The sequence below is a fragment of the Rosa chinensis genome, chromosome 4 (assembly GCF_002994745.2).
Source record: "Rosa chinensis cultivar Old Blush chromosome 4, RchiOBHm-V2, whole genome shotgun sequence".
Taxonomy (NCBI): Eukaryota; Viridiplantae; Streptophyta; class Magnoliopsida; order Rosales; family Rosaceae; genus Rosa; species Rosa chinensis.
The window spans coordinates 60,428,240-60,450,509 of record NC_037091.1 but is presented as its reverse complement, the minus strand read 5'-3'; the positions used below and the strand labels follow the sequence as shown (position 1 = coordinate 60,450,509).

Below are 22,270 nucleotides of genomic sequence, written 5' to 3'. Positions count from 1 at the left end.
AACAAAACTTTTTGGGCCCCGTGAATGTTGTATGCCGTGAACTGAAATGTTGTATCATTTCAAAATCTTGCGGAAGAGAATCAAGAGATGAACCATTTTGACATACTCAATGCCACAAGATTGACAATCAGTTGCATAGACTGGTTTCTCAAGGCTATTCTAAGTATAGGAATAACTAGATAATGCGCAAAACTACCCTATCTAGTTAAAAGATTCAAAAGATGAAAGTTTTAGAGTAAGTCAATGTATGACATAGTTTCGATATAGAGACACCATATGGAGTTAGTCATTGAATCAGCGTACTTGATGTATCGGTACAGCACATCGACCCCTCAAAGAGTCGAAATGATAAAAGATCCGAAACTTACAAAGCATAAAAGTTTATTATTAGTTCCATGTGTTCTATTTGGACCCGCTAGCATCACAATCGGGTCGGGTTATGGTCCCTGCGTCCTACTTCACCTGCAGAACTCTATACTTGGAACAGTAGCAGTTCCCCTGCATTTGGAGACTTCATGGCTCTTCTTTCCTTCATCCTCAACCAAAACTGCTCCCTCCGAAGGTCCCTCACTTTTGGCTTAATTCCCTACATATCCTCCTCCCTCTTCTCTACTCTTTGCAGAGACCACCCCTCCTCCCCTGCCCCACCGCTGGCCTCTCCGCCGGTCCCAAAGAAAGTACCTTTCACGGTCTCAGCTCAAGGCAGAACGTGGCAGGACCCCTACCGTTGGATGTCCAACACCGACGACCCTGATCTCTCCGACCACCTCAACCAGGAAAACTCATACGCCGATGCTTTCATGGCTGACACTCGCAGCCTCCAACGAACTCTGGTCTCTGAGATGACAAGTCGTGTGCCCACCAAGATTTCAACCCCTCCTGAGCTTTGGGGACCCTGGTTTGCTCATTTGCCACGCACCCATTTCATAGTGTTGCATAATTTGCTTTAGTTTCTGATTTCTGAATTGCCCTTCTGCTTTTTTTGATAAAGCATAAACACCCTTTTGTTGCATTCAAGTTTTAGAGCAGTTTAGTGATGCTGCATTGTGAGATAATAAGAAAAAGCTGCAAACTTGATGAGAAAGTTCGGATTTTTTGGGAAGAAGTTTGGTTCTGCTTCTTTTGTTTTTGTGATATACATATATCTAATGCATTCTAGAGGTGATGCTGTATTGTGTGATAAAGCTTCAGTACCCTTTTGTTGCAATCAAGTTCGAATTGAAAACGGTTTAGGAAATGCTGAATTGTGCAATGATGGGAGAAGTTGTAAACTTCATGAGAAAGAATACACATGATAAGCAAAGTTCAAATTTTGTGGGAGGGGGAAGTTTTGGTTGTGCTTCTATGTTGTGGTTAATATGTATAAAATGTGAAATTGATGACAAAATCTTTTGTTAAACTTGGGCAGGTTGTATTACCAATACATTCCAGAAGGGAAAGCATACCCGGTTCTTTGTAGAAGATTAGAAATCAAAAAGAAAGGTTGGATTAAGAGTTTTCTTTGCTATGCAAGAGGAGGATTTGGAAAGGAGGAAGTTTTGCTCGACTGGAATGAAATTGCCAAGAAATATGGAAAGCTTCTTTCTTTCTTTCTCATGTGATATGTAGGCACATTTTCTTTCATTTCTATGCTAGTATCTTTTTATCATATATATTAGTGATCTACTGAAGTTTTATGTTACTTTTATGTAGGTTATGTGCATGTTGGTACGTGTCGAATTTCACCAGACCACCATTTCCTAGCCTACACACTCGATATCAAGGGTGATGAGCAGTTCATTCTTCAAATTAAGGACCTAAGACGTGGATGTATCATTCCCAAAGTACATGTTAATGGTGTTGTTAGCTTGGCATGGGCTCAGGATAGCAGTACTCTGTTTTATACACTATCAGATGAGAATCAACGACCTTACAGGCATGCTTTATCTCTGCAATGTATCTTGTTTTCTTTTGGCTGAGAATCTTGTTTCACCAATTTGTTTCATTGTTTTTTGTTTTTCCCTTTTGGCAGGGTTGTCTGCTCAAAACTAGGATATGATGATATGGAAAATATCACTGTGTTTACAGAAAGTGATTCCAGCTTCTGTGTGGACATAACAAGCACAAAAGATGGCAAGTTTATAACTGTCAATTCAAATTCAAGGACTTCATCTGAGGAAGGAATTTTACCAGTTCAACTTCTCTTCCCCTTTCAATGGAGCGTGCATTCTCTTTTTAAGAGGCTAATTTTGTAGCTTTATTTACAGGTTTATTTGATAGATTCTGCCAACCCATTAGACAGATTGCAGAAAGTGTGGAAGCGTGTTCCTGGTGTACAGTATTTTCTGGAACATCATCATGGAATATTTTATGTTCTTACTAATGCTCCTTTGCGAGAAAGCAAGGAGTGGTCAGGTGAAGGTTATTACCTAGCTAGATGCTGTGTTGAAGATATACTGTCATCTAATTGGCAGGTCAACTTTCTTCTTGCTCATGAGTGTTATATACCTTGTGGATTTTTAACCTTTTATGATGTTGTTTATAGCTTAAGTTTTCACCATTGAATCTCATGTTTTCTAGTCCTTCTTCTCATTGTGAAACTCTTCTGTTTTTAATATTTAGAATATCATCATTCCAAGTGAAGACTTCAGCATTCAAGACATGGACATGTTTGATGGGCATCTGGTCCTTTTTCTCAACAAGAAGGATTACTCCGTCTTTTGTTCCATTGATTTGCCTATGGCTGTTCATTGTAAGGTATTGATCTCTCTGGTTAGTTGCATTTTTGTTTATGGACAAGCATACAAAGAGTCTAATACAATTTATATATGCAATATAGTATTGCCTCAAAATGCAATCTTTATCCCCATCTCTAAGCTTGTTAAAATACTTGTTCAGGTCATGTTAAAGAGCTTTTTAATATATTCTTTAAAGAATAGTGCTTGGAGTTTACCTTTATATCTGAGTATCTGACACATACAAATGCTTTCTCATCGACTTCTTTGCAGCATCAAGTGAAGATTGAAGATCTTGATCCCTGGTTTTTCCCTCTGCCCTCAAATTCATGTAGCGTTGCTCCAGGTTCAAACCATGACTTCCAGAATTCAGCATACCGTGTGGTGCTTTCTTCTCCTGTGGTATGACTTTATACGCTTGATTATGAAATTTTTCTTACTGTTCAGAATGAAAAGTGACTGTGTTTAGAATAACTCTCTTGAGGTATGAAATCTGCCTTTTAGTATTCTACACCACTCTTAACTCAGTTTTACTTCAAGTTGAGATGCAAGCATTACCATTGAATTTTCAGCCAAGTGGTACCACTTGTTTACTTGGGGAAAAAGTGCAAGGTTCAATTCATGGGAGGGGGGTTGGGGAAGGATCTTGATTCTTGAGTGCTGGAAGGCTGCCATTAGATACAACTTTTTTTCACCTTATGTTGTCCTTATACAATTCAGGGTTATCCAATTCCAATATTATTGAATCTCTTATGTATGGGTATAACTTATTTGATTTTCAACTATGCTAAACTTTGTTCTAGTAATTCAGGAAAATCTGTAAAATGTTCATTTTTACATCTGCTCTGCTACTTTCAGTTGTACAGTTAACCGATCTTCATTTTGACTTGCCTGTCTGACTCTTTTTCCTTTTGAAATGTGCAGATGCCTGATGTAGTTGTTGACTATGACATGTCAACACGGAAATTCTCAGTTGTGCAGCAAGAAGAAGTGATGGGCTTTTGTGATTCAAGCTCACCAGCCAATGAGATAGATATTAACCAAACTCTTGTTAAACAAAATGAGAAGGATAAAAATGTCCAGATAAGTGAATCACAAAGATGGAAAGACTTTTCTGGTGAATACTGCTGTGAGAGGAGGGAAGTTATTTCCCATGATGGTGTTAAAGTTCCTTTGACCCTACTGTACTCTCATACGGCCTGGAAAAAGGGTCGGTCTCCTGGGCTTCTACACGGATATGGAGCATATGGGGAGGTTTTAGATAAAAGCTGGTGCACTGATCGGCTGAGTTTACTTGACCGGGGATGGGTGGTGGCATTTGCTGATGTGAGGTTGGTTTTCTTTGGACTTTTTCTTTTTTGGGTTGAATAAAAAATCATTGAAGACAAAACTGATGTACTTAACTGAAGCATTAATTTGATGATGTGTCTCCCTCCGTCCTGTGATTTCTATTACCTGAACGCACAATTTCACGTTGGGCTTCAGTTGACCTTATAAATGTAGAACCTTTCGGCCTACTTGATATCAATGTAAATAGCTATGCTGATTTTATTTTATTTGTTTCAAAATATTGCCAAATTTATCTATTGTTCTGTAATATTTTGTGTTCCTCAATACTGTAATGCCGGTAGTGTATTTAAAACACAAGTTTATAACTATGCTCTAGCCAGGATTGTTCTATGTGTGATTTAATACTAAGAACCTTCGATCAAATGTGATTATACCTTCTGAGCTGGAATAAATGTGCTGTTTTTTGCTTCTCGTGTAGCGTTTCTTTTTCTTGGTTAAATATCTTGATGTGGTTGTATGGTTAGGGGTGGTGGTGGAGATTCTTCGTGGCATAAAGCTGGAAGTCAGTTTAATAAACTGAATTCGATATACGATTTTGTATCATGTGGCAACTACCTGATTAAAGAGGGTTATGTACATAGCGATCAGCTTGGTGCTATTGGACATAGTGCTGGAGGTCTACTTGTTGGAGCAACTATCAATAAGTACCCAGATCTATTTCGTGCTGCTATTTTGAAGGTTATGTTTTAAAGTAAAATATTTACCATATACTATCATTGTTGTTAGTATGAAGGAAAATAAACTTTTCAGCATTAATTGCTAATTTGCATGCATGTGTGTCTAATTGTCTCATTGTTCAGACTGATGTTTGTTTCTTTCTTAATCAGGTTCCATTTCTTGACGTATGCAACACTCTAATGGATCCCAGCTTGCCCCTCACGATTCTGGATTATGAAGAATTTGGCAATCCTCAGATAAAGTCCCAATTTGAGCATATCTTGAGTTATTCACCTTATGATAATATCTCTCAAGGCAGTTGTTACCCTTCAATGCTTGTTACAGCGTCCTTTCATGACTCGAGGTAAATCCTTGTGCTTTTCGATGTGTGTTGATTACTCACTTATGGACTTCGTTAATATACTCTGATTTCATTTATTATTCATTCTCAGGGTTGGGTTTTGGGAAGCTGCCAAGTGGGTGGCCAAAGTTCGAGATAGCACATGTCCTCGTTGTTCTTGTTCTGTTATTCTGAAGACAAATATGACCGGAGGACATTTTGGCGAAGGTGGACGCTATGCTCAAAATGAGGAAACTGCGTATGATTATGCTTTCCTTTTTAAAGCTATGGGGATGCTGAAGAATGAAAAATAAGGCTCACTATGGAAGCTGGTGTCACAACATAGCAGTTGCAGAACTCACTCAAGTCCCAGGTAAGGAATAAAATGTTCTTCTTGCAATCCTGCTAGATGTTTACAGAATAAGGCACTGATTTAGTCATTCTAGCAGTCAACGCTTGATGCTCACTTATCTCACTAACATATGCAACAAACGAGAGCACTTCTGAACAAGGTAGAGCAGCTCCAGATTGACACAGAATGGTACGGGTTCCTAGTGCAAGCCTCTCCTTGGATTTCTCCTCAAATGAAGTCGATCAGAGATTCGCCGGCAAAGTTATCATCAAAGATGATAAAAGCTTATCTCAGTCGAAGCATGAAAGAGGCTCTCTCCTCAAAAGGAGTTGATTGGAGATTCACTGGCGAAGTCATATTTTAATGTAGCAACATTGACATTGCAAATGGATTCATGGCATTATTATTTGATTGCAATCCTTGAACCACATATATAAAGACTAGAGGTGCATTTTTCTTCGGGTAGAAATTTTGAATTTTGAAGGAACATTCTGATTATGTTCTCATGTCTCTCTCTCAAATGTTTCATTCCACGTTTTACATGTGCAAGGTTATGGAAAGGTATGTTAAATGGGTTTGATTGCTCGATGGTAACCTTGAAAAGCTTGGAGCATGAATACAAAGAGAATTAACACACTATCGTTTTAATTTTGATCACAACAATAGTGGCGGTCACAATTACATTATTCTCCGTCAGTTATAGTCTTAAATTGGGCAAATAAGTTTTGATGGGTGCGTTTCTCCCCATTATAGCTGTGCGTTATAAAATTTTAGTTTGTCCATATATATAAATAATTTATTGGATAAAAATGAAATGTCTTTTAAATATCTTCTCTCTCAATTGTCAGTAAAAATAAAATAAACACATAATGCCTTTAATGAATAAATAAACAAATACAGTAGTCCAATTGCAAGATCTCTCTCTTCAAAGGTTTTCTCCCAAAACCCTAGCGCGTCTTCTGGCGTACTCGAACGACGCTCGTCCTTTGGTAGCCTGGCATCTATGTTAGCCTTGGTCGTGTGATGTCAGGGCTGCTGCCGGACGGGCCTCAAGGGCTTGCTGATAGTTGTTCTTAGTTTGTCTATTTGCTCGGAGTTTGACAGCATCGCGGCCAGATCTTGGTCTGTTGGGCGCTGTGGCATGCGTGATCGACGGTGACATGGTGGGTCGAGGAGCAACACACAAGTGATGGCTTTGATGGAGGCGTAGGCACTGGAGTTGTTTGGTGGTGACTTGGTGCGGCGGAGATCCATCCTGGTGGGCTGGGTCTTCTCCTGTTGGGTTTCCCTGAGGGCTCTGGTTAACCGCGTCGGGTGATGATGGTGGTGGTGTTCCTCATGGCGACGGCAGGGCTGCTGTGTTAGACTGTTCGTGGCTTGGCATAGTGCGACAGGGGTTAGGTTGGGCTGCTTGCTCTTAGGCTCAGGCTAGGGCAAATTGTGGGCTATTGGGATGTGGCCTCTATTTTTAGTTTTTAGTTTTTGTTTTAGCTAAATAATTCCCTATTTTTTCAGGGCCCTATGCTTGTTAGGTTAGGTTACTTAATGAGTCCTAACGAGTGTAATTTTGCTTGTTTATTTGCTATGTTTTTTCTATAGGTTATAGGCTCGCTTTTAAGTGAGTGATAAGTTCGAATATAGTTGGTCTATCCTATTTATCACTGTGGTTTCACCATGAAGCCTTATTCTGTCCATTGTGAGGCAGCGGGTAGATATGTAATTGCCTTCTTGGCATGAATTTTATCAATGAAATTACCATTAATTCAAAAAAATAAAAATAAATAAATAAATAAACAAATACATGACAACATTTAAGATAATCACAAATTGTGTTAAAAAAAAAAAGGTTCTACATTGGATAAAAATAATGATTTTAAGCTGAAAACAATCACGGAAGACAATTTTTTTTTTTTTAAGGGGACAGAAGACATTTTTTTTTTTGGAAAGTGGAAGACAACCTCTTTTAATATTCCAAAATCAATTGTATTCTTATTTTTTTTAAAGCGGTCCCTATTCTTTTTTAATTTCTGTACTATCAGGTTTGGTTTCATGAATCATGCATGTATTTCTTGGTTCGATGTCAATATGGAATTATTGTTAAACCTCGAGCCAAGAATAAAGATCGGAAAAATGATGAGTAATGGTTACATTTATTTACTCAATAAATAGAACCAAAACCTTGTGGCACCAAAGGCAAACAAACTTGTATGCGAGAACTCCTCATCTCACATACATTCCTCAAAACTTGGAACAAACTCCAGCATTTCTTCTATTCTGATCAAACTACTGTATTGGTTTTGCTTCTTTTCGTCACATATACGTACACCAGTTAGGTTCTGAGAATGGATGGAAAAGATGATCTCAAGGACCCGGAATATGGCCAGGAGGTGAAGGATGAGAAGTCTTACTCTTACATTAATGGGAAGCTCAAGTACTGGAAATATGCCGGAGGAATGAAGGCTGAACTCTTGAAGGATTTGATGAACGGGACTAATATCAAAGCCGAGAAGTACTTGAAAGGGTTGGTGATAGCTAGGACCCGACTCGCCCGGTTGAAATTGTGGGCGGTTCGACTGACGAAAGTGCTGCTACTCTTGGCTATTGCATTGCAGGTCAAGGGTTTGGGAGATACCTTGTTGCCAAAGATATCCAAAAGCTCTCTTCCCCCTGAAAGTACGTTATTATTTTGGTTCGAAAACGATAATACTAGATGCACCAACTATTATCACAATTATCAATTACAAACATGCATGACCTAAATATGAGCAAGTAAATGCCATATATTAGTGATCTTCATTTTTTTTTTCTCTTGACGGAACTTTTTCATGTCATCTCCAGGGATTTACGAAAACAATGGATATTTGATGGTTTCATCCAATGGAGGACTAAATCAGATGCGATCTGGCGTAAGTAATTTGCTCATTTTACAATTTCCAATTACATATGATCATCAAGTACTAAAAATTGATAAACTGTTATGGTGATTCTTATATGCATGTTATGCAGATATGTGACATGGTAGCAATTGCAAGATATTTAAATGTCACCCTTATAGTTCCTGAGTTGGATAACACCTCCTTCTGGAATGACCGCAGGTAATTTTAATTACCTAAGGCTTCATTAGCAGGTTAATTAATCCCATTAATTGCTCCGATCCCTTCTTCTGTAACTTCTATATATCTAAATATTTGATATATCATGCAGTCAATTTGAAGACATATTCGATGTGGATTATTTCATTACCTCATTGAGAGATGAGGTCAAAATTTTAAAAGAACTACCTCCTAAGCAGAAGAAGAAAGTGGAATTAGAATCCCTTTATTCCATGCCCCCAATTAGTTGGTCCAATATGACTTATTACTATAACACGGTTGGTACTCAATTGAGCAATTCAATCTTTAATTATATTTACATGCAACGTATCGTGGAAAAATCATATCATGAATGTCTCTAATTCATTGAATTTTGTACTTGATTAATCAGATTCTTCCTCGCATACAAACATACGAAGTTGTGCACTTCACGAAAACAGATGCTAGGCTTGCCAACAATGGCATCCCTGAAGAGGTTCAGAAGCTTCGCTGCCGTGCTAATTACCAAGCTCTGAAATTCGCTCCTCCGATTGAGGCATTAGGCAAGAAAATTGTTAACATCCTCCGTGAAAGAGGCCCTTTCATGGTCCTTCATCTTCGGTACGAAATGGACATGGTGGCTTTTTCTGGTTGCACTGAGGGTTGCAATCGAGAAGAGATTGAAGAGACAACGAAAATGAGGTACACATATAATGAGTGAATGGGGTATTACTGTTTGTGGGTTTTTATTACGTTTTGATGATAGACTTCAGTATTAATTGTTTGGATGTGGTTAATTTTACTTGTAAGATATGCTTATCCATGGTGGAAAGAAAAGGAGATTGATTCAGAGAAGAAAAGGAAGGATGGACTTTGCCCTTTAACACCTGAAGAAACTGCTCTAGCATTAAGAGCACTAGGCATTGATCGTGATATTCAAGTCTATATTGCTGCTGGAGATATATACAAGGCAGAAAGGAGAATGGCACCTCTCAAAGAAGCTTTTCCAAATTTGGTAATTAATTTTTTTTCTTCACATTATTTAAAAAGAGTATCAACAGATTTCACTCCTACCCCATGGTGACTCAATTTGGTAATTAAATTTCATTAACTGTTTCACTCAAAAAATCTAAACAAAGGTCCAGGCATTCGGATCACAAATCATATACTAATTATTTGGTAAACAAATTATGGTATACACATTTGACTTATGAGAGACACTTAATGTTAAGTAACTTGTACATTTCTGAAAACAGTGAAACACCGTCATTTTTGAATTCAAGAGTTAAGCATCAATCAATGACAAGAATGCCAACCTAGCTAGGTTTAGCCACAAGAACAAGATCAGTTCCCAAAAAATTGGCGAACTGGATTTAGCTCTTGTTTATTATCTATGATCGGATGTTACAATAATTTAACAGGTGAGAAAGGAGACGTTGGTTGATGCATCAGATCTTCTCCCTCTCCAAAACCACTCGAACCAAATGGCGGCTCTGGACTACTACGTCTCGATAGAAAGTGACATCTTTGTCCCAACATATGGAGGAAACATGGCAAAAGTAGTTGAAGGCCATAGAAGATACTTGGGATTCAAGAAAACCATTCTTCTAGACAGAAAGGCTCTGGTGGATCTGATAGACCAGTACAACAATGGAACCCTGAGCTGGAGCGAGTTCGCACTCGGAGTGAATACTGTTCATGCAGAGCGTATGGGACAACCAACTAGAAGAGTGGAGGTTCCCGGAAAACCTAAACTAGAGGACTACTTCTATACAAACCCAACTGAGTGTTTGTCACTGCCAGCTGAAGATGATGATCAACTATTACAGTAGTACACAGTCCGTCACATGGTTTTTTTTTTTTTTTTTGAAGGGGTCACATGGTTTTTATTTCTCTGTAATTTTGTGCTTCTTCTGACAAATCAGAGAGAAGTTTACAAACCACTTTCTTGTAATATTTATAAATGAAAGGTAATGTATGTATGTCCACAACAAGTTCCATTGTGTTCTGCAAATAGTTACTGCAGGCAATAATTCAATGAAACAAAATGGTGCATGAACAGATTTTGGGAAATATTGCTTTGTTTCTGGCTTAATTATTTATATGTCAAATGATGAATGCAATTGGTCATTTAACTTCGATAGAGCATTTCAAAATGAATGGTTAATGATCGTATTATACATTTATACGTACTCTATTATTTTGAATCTACGTGAAGTACTAATTACGTTTCAATAATCAATGAAACGTATTGATTAATGTAATTGTTTTCCAGATCCTATTATAGCCATACTCCTAGACTTGTAGGTTGTAACCATAATAATTAAGAAGATTTAACCAGAATTAATTTAAGATTAATAAACATTATTTTTTTTTGTTACCTAATTCTTATTATTGGTCTTAATTTATTCTCCCGTTGTATCATTCAGCTTAAGAAATATCATATACTTAGTTAGTAATGTTGGAAATTTTGGTCGATAAATACTACTTCTGTCAATGGATTTAGCTCATACAAAATCTCTCAAACACAATATATTAATACCAAATAATAATCATCATGTTGTTGTCATAAGATATTAATAACAAAGATTATAGGATTTATCGATCTCTTGAATTTGTAGGTTTTTAAATGACGCATTATTCGAAAAGAGTTTAAGGCTGAGGCGTGTAAACACTACCCTTAAAAGTAAATTTTGTCCCTCGGAGACAATGTCTCTGTGTAGCTAGCAGGGTTTGACGCTCTACCCTTTAGGATACACCAACCGTTAATCCTTATAAACGTACACTCACAATACTTGGACCTTAGAACCGCTTGATAATTCCTTTGGCATTTGAAAAAGGAATTTGTGAGCATAGGATTGACTAGAATCTAATAAGAGAACTCTTGAGGAGAATATATAGTAATCATATATACACACCTAATAGGAAGGAAGGAGGGTACACACACAGACATATATACAGCTCAGCAAATTAAGAAGACTAGTAATTAAGGTATGATAATGATCATCAATCTTCATAAAATTGGCTTTTGTGGAAAAGTTTACTTGCCAACAACGGATAACAAAGCAATCAACATGCCTCACAATTATAACAGATGTAGTGAGCAATACATACCAACTTATAGAATGAAGGTTTTATGTTGCACTAATTAATTGGCTACGATTAAACTTAATAAACAAATATTATATTTAAAATATCGCCGGCTCCTTTCTTCGGCATTCTTTCTCAGACTCTCTCTTCGATTAGAGGAATAGAGGATGCGTTTTCACTGTAATTGATGGAGATCGAGTTCTGGTTAACCTGTTTTGGCTTGGTGGAATGCTCTCGATCCGACGAACTGTGATGGTGATTGGCGTGCACGCGCGCGAAGGGCTGACTCACGAATCTGCTGGAGGCGGTGAGTTTGTGGATTGCGACGGTTTCTGTGCCGACGACGGCAAATTGGCGTCTGAATCTGCTTTGGTTATCGAGGGTGGTCGAGGTGGTCTGACTTTATCGAGAAATGGGTGCGGCTCTGAATAAGTTCCTATGTCCTTCCCATATGAGCATCATCAATTAATCATACATAGCAGCCTATGAGATCGAATTAATGATTAGTGATCGATCTTTTTAGCCTAAGAAATTAAGTAAGAATATTGATCGATCACTATCAAAGTATATATGTTATACGTAATTCTTGCGATACAAGTCTCGATCAGTTTCCTCAAACAAAGTAACAAACTAACAGTGATATATGCATCAATATGGTTAATTTTTTTTTTTAACAATATGAATCAATATAGTTAGGTTTTCCGTTTTCACTCATTAATGCTACCTATAGGTGTCAATATTCATGCATTTACCATGTTAATACGCATTTGTAATTGGCTTTGACAACTTTAAGTTTGGCTTTGTCTGCATTAGTCCTTTGACATAGATGGAACTTTGAATGCTATGATTGGCATTAGAAATTAGAGGATGCACGTAAAATCTATCATCCTCGAGTTCACAATCATACTAATAGTTGTGATAGGCGCTTGATCGAGTGGGACTGATCATATTGAAAATTTTAAAGTTCTATTCTGCCACACAATGTGAATGGGGTGGAATCTATAAGTATGTGTCTAGATTAACTTGATCATGCCGAAAGCTGTAACAGAAGTATGTAATTATGTATGAAAATTACAAATGTGTACATAGTTTGCTTTGATATCATGTAAAGGTAGATCATTCAAGTGAAAATCAATTATAAACTTTCAATGCAAAATTCGATTAACTTATGAAAACTTAATATATTAACTTAAGAAAACTCACTGTATTGGGGGATTCAAATATGCCTCTGCTGTTATATTATTATTATGTGTATACTGTATATTCTCCATCATTTAACAAATATAAATGATATATGCCACTGGCTGATGTTCATCTGATGGAAAATGACTTTACGACCTAAATGCTTATGGTCATTGCCACACAAAAAAAAAAAAGACCTAATTATTGCTAATGACCCAACCTGGTCTTGTCTCAACGATGACACTATTTCCTAATTTATTGTAGAATTTATGGCTCTAAAAGTCTAATATTCCTTATAAAACTAAACAACATGTTAGGGCTGCAACTGCTAACAATTCGAGCTAGTCTGCTAACAATTTTAGTCTGGGAAAACCAACTCAGCATGTACGTACCCTTCAAATTCCAACCCCCCAAAATTCTGTAATATCAACTTGTTACTATACATATCTAATTAAAGTTGTTGTCATATTTATGTAACACATATTCACTTAGAATCTAGGTAGGTACGTAGCTGCAGATGCTAGTGTGCTACTGGTGAAGATGGACAAAACCAAAGCTGGTTTAGAAGGATCTGAATTTGGAGAAGCAAAAGTTAAGCATCACAAGAATATGGACTACTATTTGAAGGATATAATGGGAGGGATCAAAGTATTCAAGGGAGAGAAGTTAACGAGCTTGATGGTTTCGCAGTCACGATTCTGCAGACTCAAACTGTTAGCAGCTGCAGCCACAACCATGTTGCTACTCTGCGCCTGCGCTGTGCAGTACACCACGCTCAGCGATACAATGAAGCCACGCGTGCTGATATTTCGTTCTTCTCAACATTTTGCTCCTCCACAGAGTAGTACTGCTGATATTGAAGGTAAGCATTCTGCAATAGTCTTAATTTCCCCATCTTATAATTATTTTGTTCTATAATGAGCATGTACGTAGTTAGTTGAAGAATCCAACTACTATTGCTGATGTGTTACAGTTATTCTGAGTAGAGGACGAATCTTTTGTTCTAAACAATTTTATTCTAAAATTAGCAATCTTGGTTAATAAACCAGCATACTTTCCATGAGAAAAAATATGGGGAAGTTAAGACAGCTTTGTTCAACTTGCAACCATACGTACACCTAACTTGGAACTTAACCCTTGCAAATAAAGAACCACTTTAGCGGCGGCCTTTCTTCCTAAGTTTCTCGAGAAAACATGCATTTGCAATGGAGGCCTGTAGCTCTGTTCGGAGGGAGCATTTACTCCCACACTCCAGGCCAGAGTCCAAAAAATCAACAATGGCACCACAGATATATGCGTGCGATTGTGCATTTAGCAGTATGCATGTCGAAATTGTACCTTTCTTTTCTCACGGTTATTACTTTTCTTCTCTGCATAAAAATCTTTAAAACGTATGTACTTATTGTCAATACACATGTCGTTGATCATCATCAACAACAACATCATCATATATCTTCCTCTTCTTCTTCACCATCTCATTTTCAAGGGGATTACGTGAACAATGGATTTCTCATGGTCTCATCCAATGGAGGATTGAATCAAATGCGAGCGGGCGTAAGTAAACATGTCATTCGAGATTTTGCTTACTTCAAAATTCACTTGCTATATTTATACATTGGCTTCTATATATGACCAGAAAATCTATTCTGTACAGATTTGTGACATGGTAGCTATTGCAAGGTTTTTGAATGTCACGCTTATAGTTCCCGAGTTGGATAAAACCTCCTTTTGGAATGATCGGAGGTCAGTTGATTAACTAACTTTATTTATAATTAGAATTCTATCATATCTTGAAGATTAATACTTTATTCATATAAATGGATGCAGTCAGTTTGAAGATATATTCGACGTGGATCACTTCATAGCATCATTGAGCGATGAAGTCCGTATATTGAAAGTTCTGCCCCAGAAGCAGAGAAGAAGAATAGAAATGGCTTCCCTCTATTCCATGCCCCCTGCTAGTTGGTCTAATATGACATTTTACTACAACCGGGTTCGTCTTCCCAACTCCTGCTCTGAGAAAATTTGTTGTATGTGCCGGTTATAAATAGTTTCCAGATGCATGTAGTGGATCATCATGGTTATATATAAACGGTGCATGCCAAATCTTCTATCAATCGTTCAAATCTAATTGTTGTGTTATTATCACCAACTTTTGCTTGTACAACAGGTTCTTCCTCAGATAAAGAAGTATGAAGTACTGCATTTCACTAAAACTGATACAAGACTTGCCAATAATGGGATCCCAGTGGAAGTTCAGAAAATGCGCTGCAAAGCAAATTATGAAGCCCTGAGGTTCACTCCCCCAATTGAGGAATTGGGGAAGAAGATTGTAAGGATTCTGAGAGAAAGGGGCCCGTTCTTAGTTCTTCATCTCAGATATGAAATGGACATGTTAGCCTTTTCGGGTTGCACTGAAGGCTGCGATGACAAAGAAATCGAAGAATTGACAAATATGAGGTAAGAGCACTACTAAGCTCATATATAGGCCTTGTTGCTAGGTTTTCAATGTTCTGTCGTACTATGAATAAAAACACAACTTCGAGTTGCTATTGTATCAAACAGATATGCTTATCCATGGTGGAAAGAGAAAGTAATTAATTCCACCCAAAAAAGAAAATCTGGGAAATGCCCATTAACTCCCGAGGAGACTGCTCTTGCACTGAGGGCATTGGATATCGATCCTAGTATCCAAGTATACATAGCTGCAGGTGATATTTATGGGGGAGAAAGACGAATGGCATCTCTAAGATTAGCCTTTCCACACATAGTAAGTCGACCATCTCAACCTTAAGAAACAATTAACTTGCTCAATTACAATCATACTCCGTGCTTATTGTTAATGGTGTGTGAAACAGGTTAAGAAAGAAACATTGCTGGAAGCCTCAGACCTTGAGCCCTTCCGAAACCATTCGAACCAAATGGCTGCATTGGATTACATTGTGTCACTGGAAAGTGATATCTTCGCTCCAACTTATGGAGGAAACATGGCAAGAGTTGTCGAAGGCCATAGACGGTACTTAGGTTTCAGGACAACAATTCGTCTGGACAGAATGCTTCTAGTGAATTTGATAGACCAGTACAAGAAGGGTAGACTGAGCTGGGATGAATTTTCCCAGGCAGTGAAAACAGGACATGCCGATCGCATGGGTAGCCCTACACAAAGATTGGAGATTCCTGGTAAACCCAAGGAAGAGGAATACTTCTATAACAATCCACAGGAATGTTTACCACCAATTTCTACAAAACCAAAGAGGCTGTGATGCACACGTTACAATCAATGGAATGTTATCACAGGCCAAAGATTCCACTTCACTCCCTTCAAAAAAAAAAAAAAAAAGATTTCACTTCACTAGTCCATCAGATGACACCGTTCTTTCAACAGAACCACTGTAAAATAATTTTTGTTCTTGTTTTCCCTTCGTTTTTGGGTTGGGGTTGGAAGAAGGTAATCTTTTCTCTTCTTTTCTTTTGCAAACATAGTTTCGATCACGGAAGAGCTAAAGGTTCTTGCTGCTGCTGATTCATTCAGTATATCTTGACATTGCCATGAGTATTCACTATCCAATTAATATAAGACAAGCTTTTGAACTCCCCACTCAATTATTTCTAGACGTTTGCCCCCGCCTAATATAAAACCTTTCTCAAAGCACAAGAGGATAGTTTCATCAAGATATTATACTATGAAAATTTGCTGTAAATTTATGCACAAGACACCAACTTCTACCAATAAATCAGCCCTGAGTGGCTCCATTTGAAACAATTATGTACGATACAACTGAAATGGCTTCCCCTAACACAAGTCTTGAAAGAAATCTATTATTAAGGAAATGGTTCTCAACATATGAGTTCAAGAAATAGTATACAGAAACAAAGCAACGCATGTACACTAACCAGAAGATGGCACTAAGACATCCAAAGCAGAATGTGAGTAAAATCTGAACGAAATGGAGACTGAGAGTAAAATCTTATGACTTCAGCCGCTTATGAGCTTGATCTGAATCATCTCCACTGCCAGCATCCCTAAAATGTGCCATCGTTTGATTGCTCGAATGTGGATTCTCACGATCCTGGACAGTGACTCAGAAAATATGAGATCATCAATGCTCTGTGAGTGTGTGTGTGTGTGTGTGTGAGAGAGAGAGAGAGAGAGAGAGAGAGAGAGAGAGAGAGAGAGAGACCTTAGAAGCAGGTGTTCCAGCAGACAGCCCTCGGTTTGCACGATTACCAAGATCAATCTGCACTGAGACACTAGCCTGTGACAGATCTACACCTGCAGTCTGAAGTGCATGACTCAGAGAGTTCAATAACCTGCGCATCATCAATTTCATGGTTGTTATGAGATTATAATTATAGATCCAAGCTGTAGAAAAAGGCTTTAAAATTGATTTATACAGACAAAACACTGAGCATTATGACTAAAAAAGTCAGAGGCCAAACAAGGCACAAGCTGTCCACTCAGCTTAGCTATAACTTGTACAACTACAAACTAATAAAAGCAGTTAGAAGCAAACACCTAACCAAGAAAAATGCATGCAGTACATTTGATAACAATGAAAGTAAACAACACAACTAAAGAAAATATAAGCGAGAATAAAGATAAAGATATGGGACTCTGGAGTCTCAACAGTAAAAAGGCTAACCTAAATTGACTCACTGTAACTGACAAGTCAAATTGAACATAGGATGAATGGCAAATATTTCCAGAATTATATGAGACACCTAAATTTTGTTTTTATTATAAGTCCTATCAAAGAAGGATTTAGATTTAGTACGAGAGCCCACCCTTGTGAGTAAACACTTGAGATGCTTATTGTTCCACCTTCGATAGTCAGCTCCTCCCGTTGATTCAGTGCATCACCACTGGTGGTGGGGCATTGAGTTGATTGAGCATCAGAAATTGGTCCGTGCAGAGGACGGGCAAGCATACCATCATTTCCGACAGGGGGAAGCAGATTTTCTGGCAGAGGCATAGGCGGAGGAAGTCCCTTATTCACTATCTCAGGTGGCTGATCCATGACTTTAGAGTCCCTGCTAGGTTCAGATTCTACGGGATTCTTTGTGCTGTTTGCAAGAATATTCGGAGTAATAGAGATGTTATTTTCATCAAACTTTCCAGGAAATGGTGAAATTACACCAGTATCATTCTTTATCGGCTGAGGAGGACCAACAAAACTCTGAACACGCCAGTGGCTATTTCTCTGTTTCACACAGGGAATAAGCAAGTTAAATTAAGGATTACGTTCGAGAAGAAAATAAGTGCCATAATCAGAAGCTAGGCTCATTGCAATTTATCCGCCACAATTATGCATTAAAAGCAGTTAAAAGATTCCACCCTATTTCTACAGAAATCACATAGCCAATCCATAAAACACCTGTTTTTGAGCATTCAGGTGAACCCTAGAACCCTACTCTAAGACAATGCAAGTGTCCACAAATCAGAACATTACCCATGGCATTAACTTTGTGGGCTCTGCACTCCACCCCTGGCAAGAACCTTCATGTTTGTTGACCCTTTCCTGTAAATACTGGACATATTCGATCACCTGCAGACCAAAAAAAAAAAAAACAGACATTTCAATAAACAGAGCATCCTGTATTCTCCTTATACACAGTTCTTCCACACAAATACATACCTCTAGCAAGAACGATGCCGTATCTCGCTTTTGCTCACTATGGGGTATTAGATCTCTCAATATCTGGAATCTGAAACGAAATAACTAACCAGCCTCAACCCTCATCGACAATTCCATTCTATAAATCCCAACATCAATTACCACATTTCTATCACACAACATAACACAAGAACTTCAACACCTATCAACACTACACATTCAAGTCAAGAATTCCACCTTGCACAAGAGAAAAAACCACACAAGATTCAAACTTTCTCTACCCTTTTACAACCTGAACTACTCAACCGTACCTCTCATTGATCTTGCTCCTTCTCCGCTGCTCCGTCACCGAATGCTTCGACCGTATAGCACTAGCCTTATCGTTGCTCTTAGCATCTGCTGCCCCAATTTCAATTTCACAAAAGCAATGCATAAGAAAATAGCTATAGCTAAAAACGAACCCAAATAAATTCCAAGGAAAACCAAGAACAATTCAATTGAAATTGGATCCAGAAACACAAAAAAATTCTCAAGCTTGATGATAAAGATGGTACCTTTACTGTTGGGATTGGATGAATTGGAAGAAGGCCCATCTTTCTTGGAGCCAAAGTCGTCGTCTTCGTACTCATCCTCCTCCTGACTACCTTTCCCTGCGCTTCTCATAATGAATTACGATTCTGGGTACCTCTCTTTTTTTGGTTTTTCAAGATTTCCCCTACGAATCTGAAGAAAAAAAAATGCCCAAAATTTCAGATACGTTACTGGGAGTGAGATTTTATGGATAGTTGAGTGAGAAATTGAATTCGGGTCGGGTTTTTTTTTTCCGGCGAAGCAGCGCCGGAGTTAGTTAGGGTGATGGTGCCTAGTAGTGTAATTTGGGATCAGCTGGTCTCGTCTGTCAATGATTTGGTGACCTGTGTGGCACGACGACTCGTTTGAGAGAAAAGTGGTGGAGTAAGATTAGCATGTGGGTGACTTCATGTGCATCTTGTGAGCTCACCTACATTTTTGGTTCTTTCTTTCTTTTCATTCACTTGCAAAAAGGGTTGCGAGGTAGGCCTCGTGGTTTGGCACTTTGAGCCCGAAACCGATAACGACCCGCTTGACTTGATAGGTTCGAGTTTGGGAGGCGTCTCGGACCGGTGTTTTGATAGGTTAGAGATTTTAGCGTTACGTCTCTAAGCTTAATATTGTGGTCAGCCAACCTTATGTCAAACCATATCAACCTGATGCAAGAGATAACTAGAACTTTGAGTGTCTTCACTTGATGCTTATGTCGGAGCTGAATGTTTGAGTCGTAATGGTGTATTTGTAATCATGAACAAATAATAGACATTGTGCTGATAAAGTGATAAAACGAGACTCATTCAACCAAGTGTCTATGAAATTTACTTTTGATAGTCGAGTCTATTATAGATGAATGCAATATCTATTTTCATAATAAGAAATGAACGTACCATTGCGCGCTTGTAACATGTTATGGCCTTGAGAGATGGGCTAGGGTGTGATAATAAATACATATTCGATTATGTGGTAGGCGACATACATTGGCATTATTGAGATGTCTTTCTTGTCTTCCTCCTATGTGAATATTGAGTTCAAGCATGTATTACCATGAGCTAACTTCATGCAACTCCATGGCTAATGATCGTCTCGAACATATATAAGCATGATAAGTAGGTTAATTGTCTGTGAACTTATACCATCGAGCTTTTGAATACAAGTACTATTCAAAGTCGTTTCAAAGTCATAGAGCACCCCAAGTCCCCAACCTGGACATTACACTTCAGTCGACTCTTGCACCAATTCTACCCTAAGAATTAATCAGCACACTCATTTTGAAAATAAAAACTATTACAAAGATGAACGGTGGTATCATTTCTCAAAGATGTTATTGCAAAACACGAGTTAACATGCAGTCAATCTACACCTCCCCTACAGTTATTTTTGCTAGTAGTCTAGTTCCGGTTTTTTTTTTTTGAAGATATAGTCTAGTTCCGGTTAAAATTAACATTTTGCAAATATAAACTAACAAATCTATATAACCGGATTGATCGATCATGAATCTATTATATCTGTGGCTTTTAAATAATATATGTAAGTTAAATCTTTGTGAATTGTTATTTTGTTAGTAGTATATAATGATGAATCTCCGTCAACAATGGAGTGCCACCGATTTCTTTAAGAAAGAGCAGGTCATAGAAACGCGGTTGGACGCCCCTAATATAGCGACCTATTCCTCCGCAGCACATCCCATTTCTCTCTTCCTTTTTGGTAAATCCCACATTCCATTTTTTGCCTGCAAATTCATTCAGATTCATCCTCGATCAACACCTCCGAACCTTTCTTCACCCCTCTTCAAATTCACGTACATAAATCAACACGATGCGAATCTCTCCGATATTGTCACCGGGAGATCCACTGCTCCGGCAACCCCTCCGGCCACGTGGCACCAGTTGTATATATTCAGCCACGTGGCAGCTGCTTCGCTTATAGTAGCTACCTGACCTCCTCAATAGCTCCTACATTAATTTTGATCATTTCTCTGATTTGAGATCTGCATCGATCTTTCGAGAAGAAGTAGCTGATAGATAGATATTCCTAGCCCTACCCTCTCTAAACCCTAAACCCACCCACGCACCCACGTAATTCTTTCCATGATGAGTGAAACTTCATCAAAACCGTCATCCTTTTTCCCACTAGAAATGCGAACTCAATTAACATGGAGGAAATACAAAAACTCAGTTTTGTTCAAACTGCTAAATTTGTGGGCAAAGGCAACCGTATGTGTAGTAGTGCTCCCCACAATCTTCTTCATTTGTGTCCCACTCTCTATCCTCCTCATCCCACCGTTATTTATTGCTTCTACATGGGCGTTTTGTATATGCAAGATACTATATTTCTTGTGCCCTCTTAGAGTTGTAGACACCATGAAGTTTTTCAGATTCTGTACCACATTAATATTAGGCAGCAGCAGCACAACCAAGGCTGGTGATAACGACAATGAGGAAAATATGATGAAGGAGTTTATAGCCAAGAGCCTGGAGGATAAGGAGCAGTCGATGAGCGTGGTTGAGTTGGACCCCTCGGAGGTGCCGTGTTTCTACGAATCAGATGATCATGAGCAAGAAAACAAAGAAGAGCAGAATGTTAAGGAAGAAGTGGGTAAAATCGGCATGTACGAGGAAGGGTCATGGCAAGTTTTGGTACCAAAGCCTCCAATACCCAAAAGGAAGAAAGACAAACATTCGGTATGATTTTCGATCATGTACGATAAATCAGGTGGTTTTGATATAAACTTTTGTTCATGTTAACTTAAGGTTTGTGTTTTGTTTATGATTTCTACAGTTCCATGAAGTTTTGTCATATTGGAAAAGCAAGGAGAAAGGAGAGGCAGCATCAGCTGGCATAAAAGAAGATTAATGCAGCATCTAGAGAGAATAATGTAGGGCTTGGGAGAGTTATTCAGTTGCTCTCAATCTTTTTCTCTTTCATTTCGTTAATTAACCACATAAACAGTGGACAAAATCAAATTGACATTGTGCATGCATTGTACGCTTGCTATGTTCAAATGGATCTCCAACCTGTGTGGTTAATTTTCTTCAAATTGCCCTTCATCATTTTCTTAATTATGCCCTTGACTGCATATGTATACACAAGGAAAGGTAGCAATAATATTCAATCATTCAAATTCAAAGAGCATACATTTTGGAAAGGATCCCCTGATCACACATATCCTATAGATTGATTTCACGAGATTCATGACACAAAACATACTATGAAAAGAAAAGTATCAAACCCTAATACAAATTTCAAAATAAAACAAATATTTTTTTCCAGAACAGCCCGGTTAAAAATACATTTTCCTCTCACGAAGCCGGATTATAAGTTTCCCGTAT

The 22,270-nt window shown here is 38.2% G+C and overlaps 5 protein-coding genes across 6 annotated transcripts; 4 read left to right on the top strand and 1 right to left on the bottom strand.

The window, feature by feature from the left end:
• Nucleotides 1–247: 247 nt before the first annotated feature.
• On the top strand, nucleotides 248–6,070 carry LOC112197435 (protease 2). 2 transcript variants are annotated; one of them, XM_024338106.2, is made up of 12 exons: nucleotides 267–898; nucleotides 1,409–1,572; nucleotides 1,693–1,915; nucleotides 2,012–2,156; nucleotides 2,247–2,453; nucleotides 2,602–2,736; nucleotides 2,988–3,116; nucleotides 3,639–4,045; nucleotides 4,529–4,742; nucleotides 4,892–5,085; nucleotides 5,174–5,434; nucleotides 5,511–6,070. In XM_024338106.2, exons 1-11 carry the CDS (start codon nucleotides 516–518, stop codon nucleotides 5,373–5,375), a joined length of 2,403 nt encoding a protein of 800 aa, XP_024193874.1. In that variant the 5' UTR covers nucleotides 267–515; the 3' UTR covers nucleotides 5,376–5,434; nucleotides 5,511–6,070. The 2 variants fall into 2 exon arrangements, with proteins under 2 accessions (XP_040374110.1, XP_024193874.1); XM_040518176.1 differs by lacking the exons at nucleotides 5,174–5,434; nucleotides 5,511–6,070 and having other exon boundaries at nucleotides 248–898; nucleotides 4,529–4,755; nucleotides 4,892–5,023.
• Nucleotides 6,071–7,655: 1,585 nt separating this feature from the next.
• On the top strand, nucleotides 7,656–10,547 carry LOC112200138 (rhamnogalacturonan I rhamnosyltransferase 1). The gene is made up of 7 exons (XM_024341152.2): nucleotides 7,656–8,086; nucleotides 8,252–8,319; nucleotides 8,420–8,508; nucleotides 8,618–8,783; nucleotides 8,897–9,186; nucleotides 9,295–9,499; nucleotides 9,906–10,547. Exons 1-7 carry the CDS (start codon nucleotides 7,756–7,758, stop codon nucleotides 10,314–10,316), a joined length of 1,560 nt encoding a protein of 519 aa, XP_024196920.1. The 5' UTR covers nucleotides 7,656–7,755; the 3' UTR covers nucleotides 10,317–10,547.
• Nucleotides 10,548–13,388: 2,841 nt separating this feature from the next.
• LOC112199552 (rhamnogalacturonan I rhamnosyltransferase 1) lies at nucleotides 13,389–16,096 on the top strand. Its single transcript, XM_024340554.2, has 7 exons — nucleotides 13,389–13,618; nucleotides 14,243–14,310; nucleotides 14,411–14,499; nucleotides 14,584–14,749; nucleotides 14,927–15,216; nucleotides 15,322–15,526; nucleotides 15,615–16,096. Exons 1-7 carry the CDS (start codon nucleotides 13,390–13,392, stop codon nucleotides 16,017–16,019), a joined length of 1,452 nt encoding a protein of 483 aa, XP_024196322.2. The 5' UTR covers nucleotide 13,389; the 3' UTR covers nucleotides 16,020–16,096.
• Nucleotides 16,097–16,457: 361 nt separating this feature from the next.
• LOC112199553 (transcription factor BIM2) lies at nucleotides 16,458–19,407 on the bottom strand. The gene is made up of 7 exons (XM_024340555.2): nucleotides 18,926–19,407; nucleotides 18,683–18,767; nucleotides 18,393–18,462; nucleotides 18,207–18,302; nucleotides 17,542–17,957; nucleotides 16,938–17,067; nucleotides 16,458–16,826 (listed from the first exon to the last, which is right to left on the bottom strand). Exons 1-7 carry the CDS (start codon nucleotides 19,032–19,034, stop codon nucleotides 16,725–16,727), a joined length of 1,008 nt encoding a protein of 335 aa, XP_024196323.1. The 5' UTR covers nucleotides 19,035–19,407; the 3' UTR covers nucleotides 16,458–16,724.
• Nucleotides 19,408–20,611: 1,204 nt separating this feature from the next.
• On the top strand, nucleotides 20,612–22,063 carry LOC112197560. Its single transcript, XM_024338290.2, has 2 exons — nucleotides 20,612–21,622; nucleotides 21,720–22,063. The coding sequence occupies exons 1-2, from the start codon at nucleotides 21,029–21,031 to the stop codon at nucleotides 21,792–21,794; spliced, it is 669 nt and encodes a 222-aa protein (XP_024194058.1). The 5' UTR covers nucleotides 20,612–21,028; the 3' UTR covers nucleotides 21,795–22,063.
• Nucleotides 22,064–22,270: the final 207 nt, after the last annotated feature.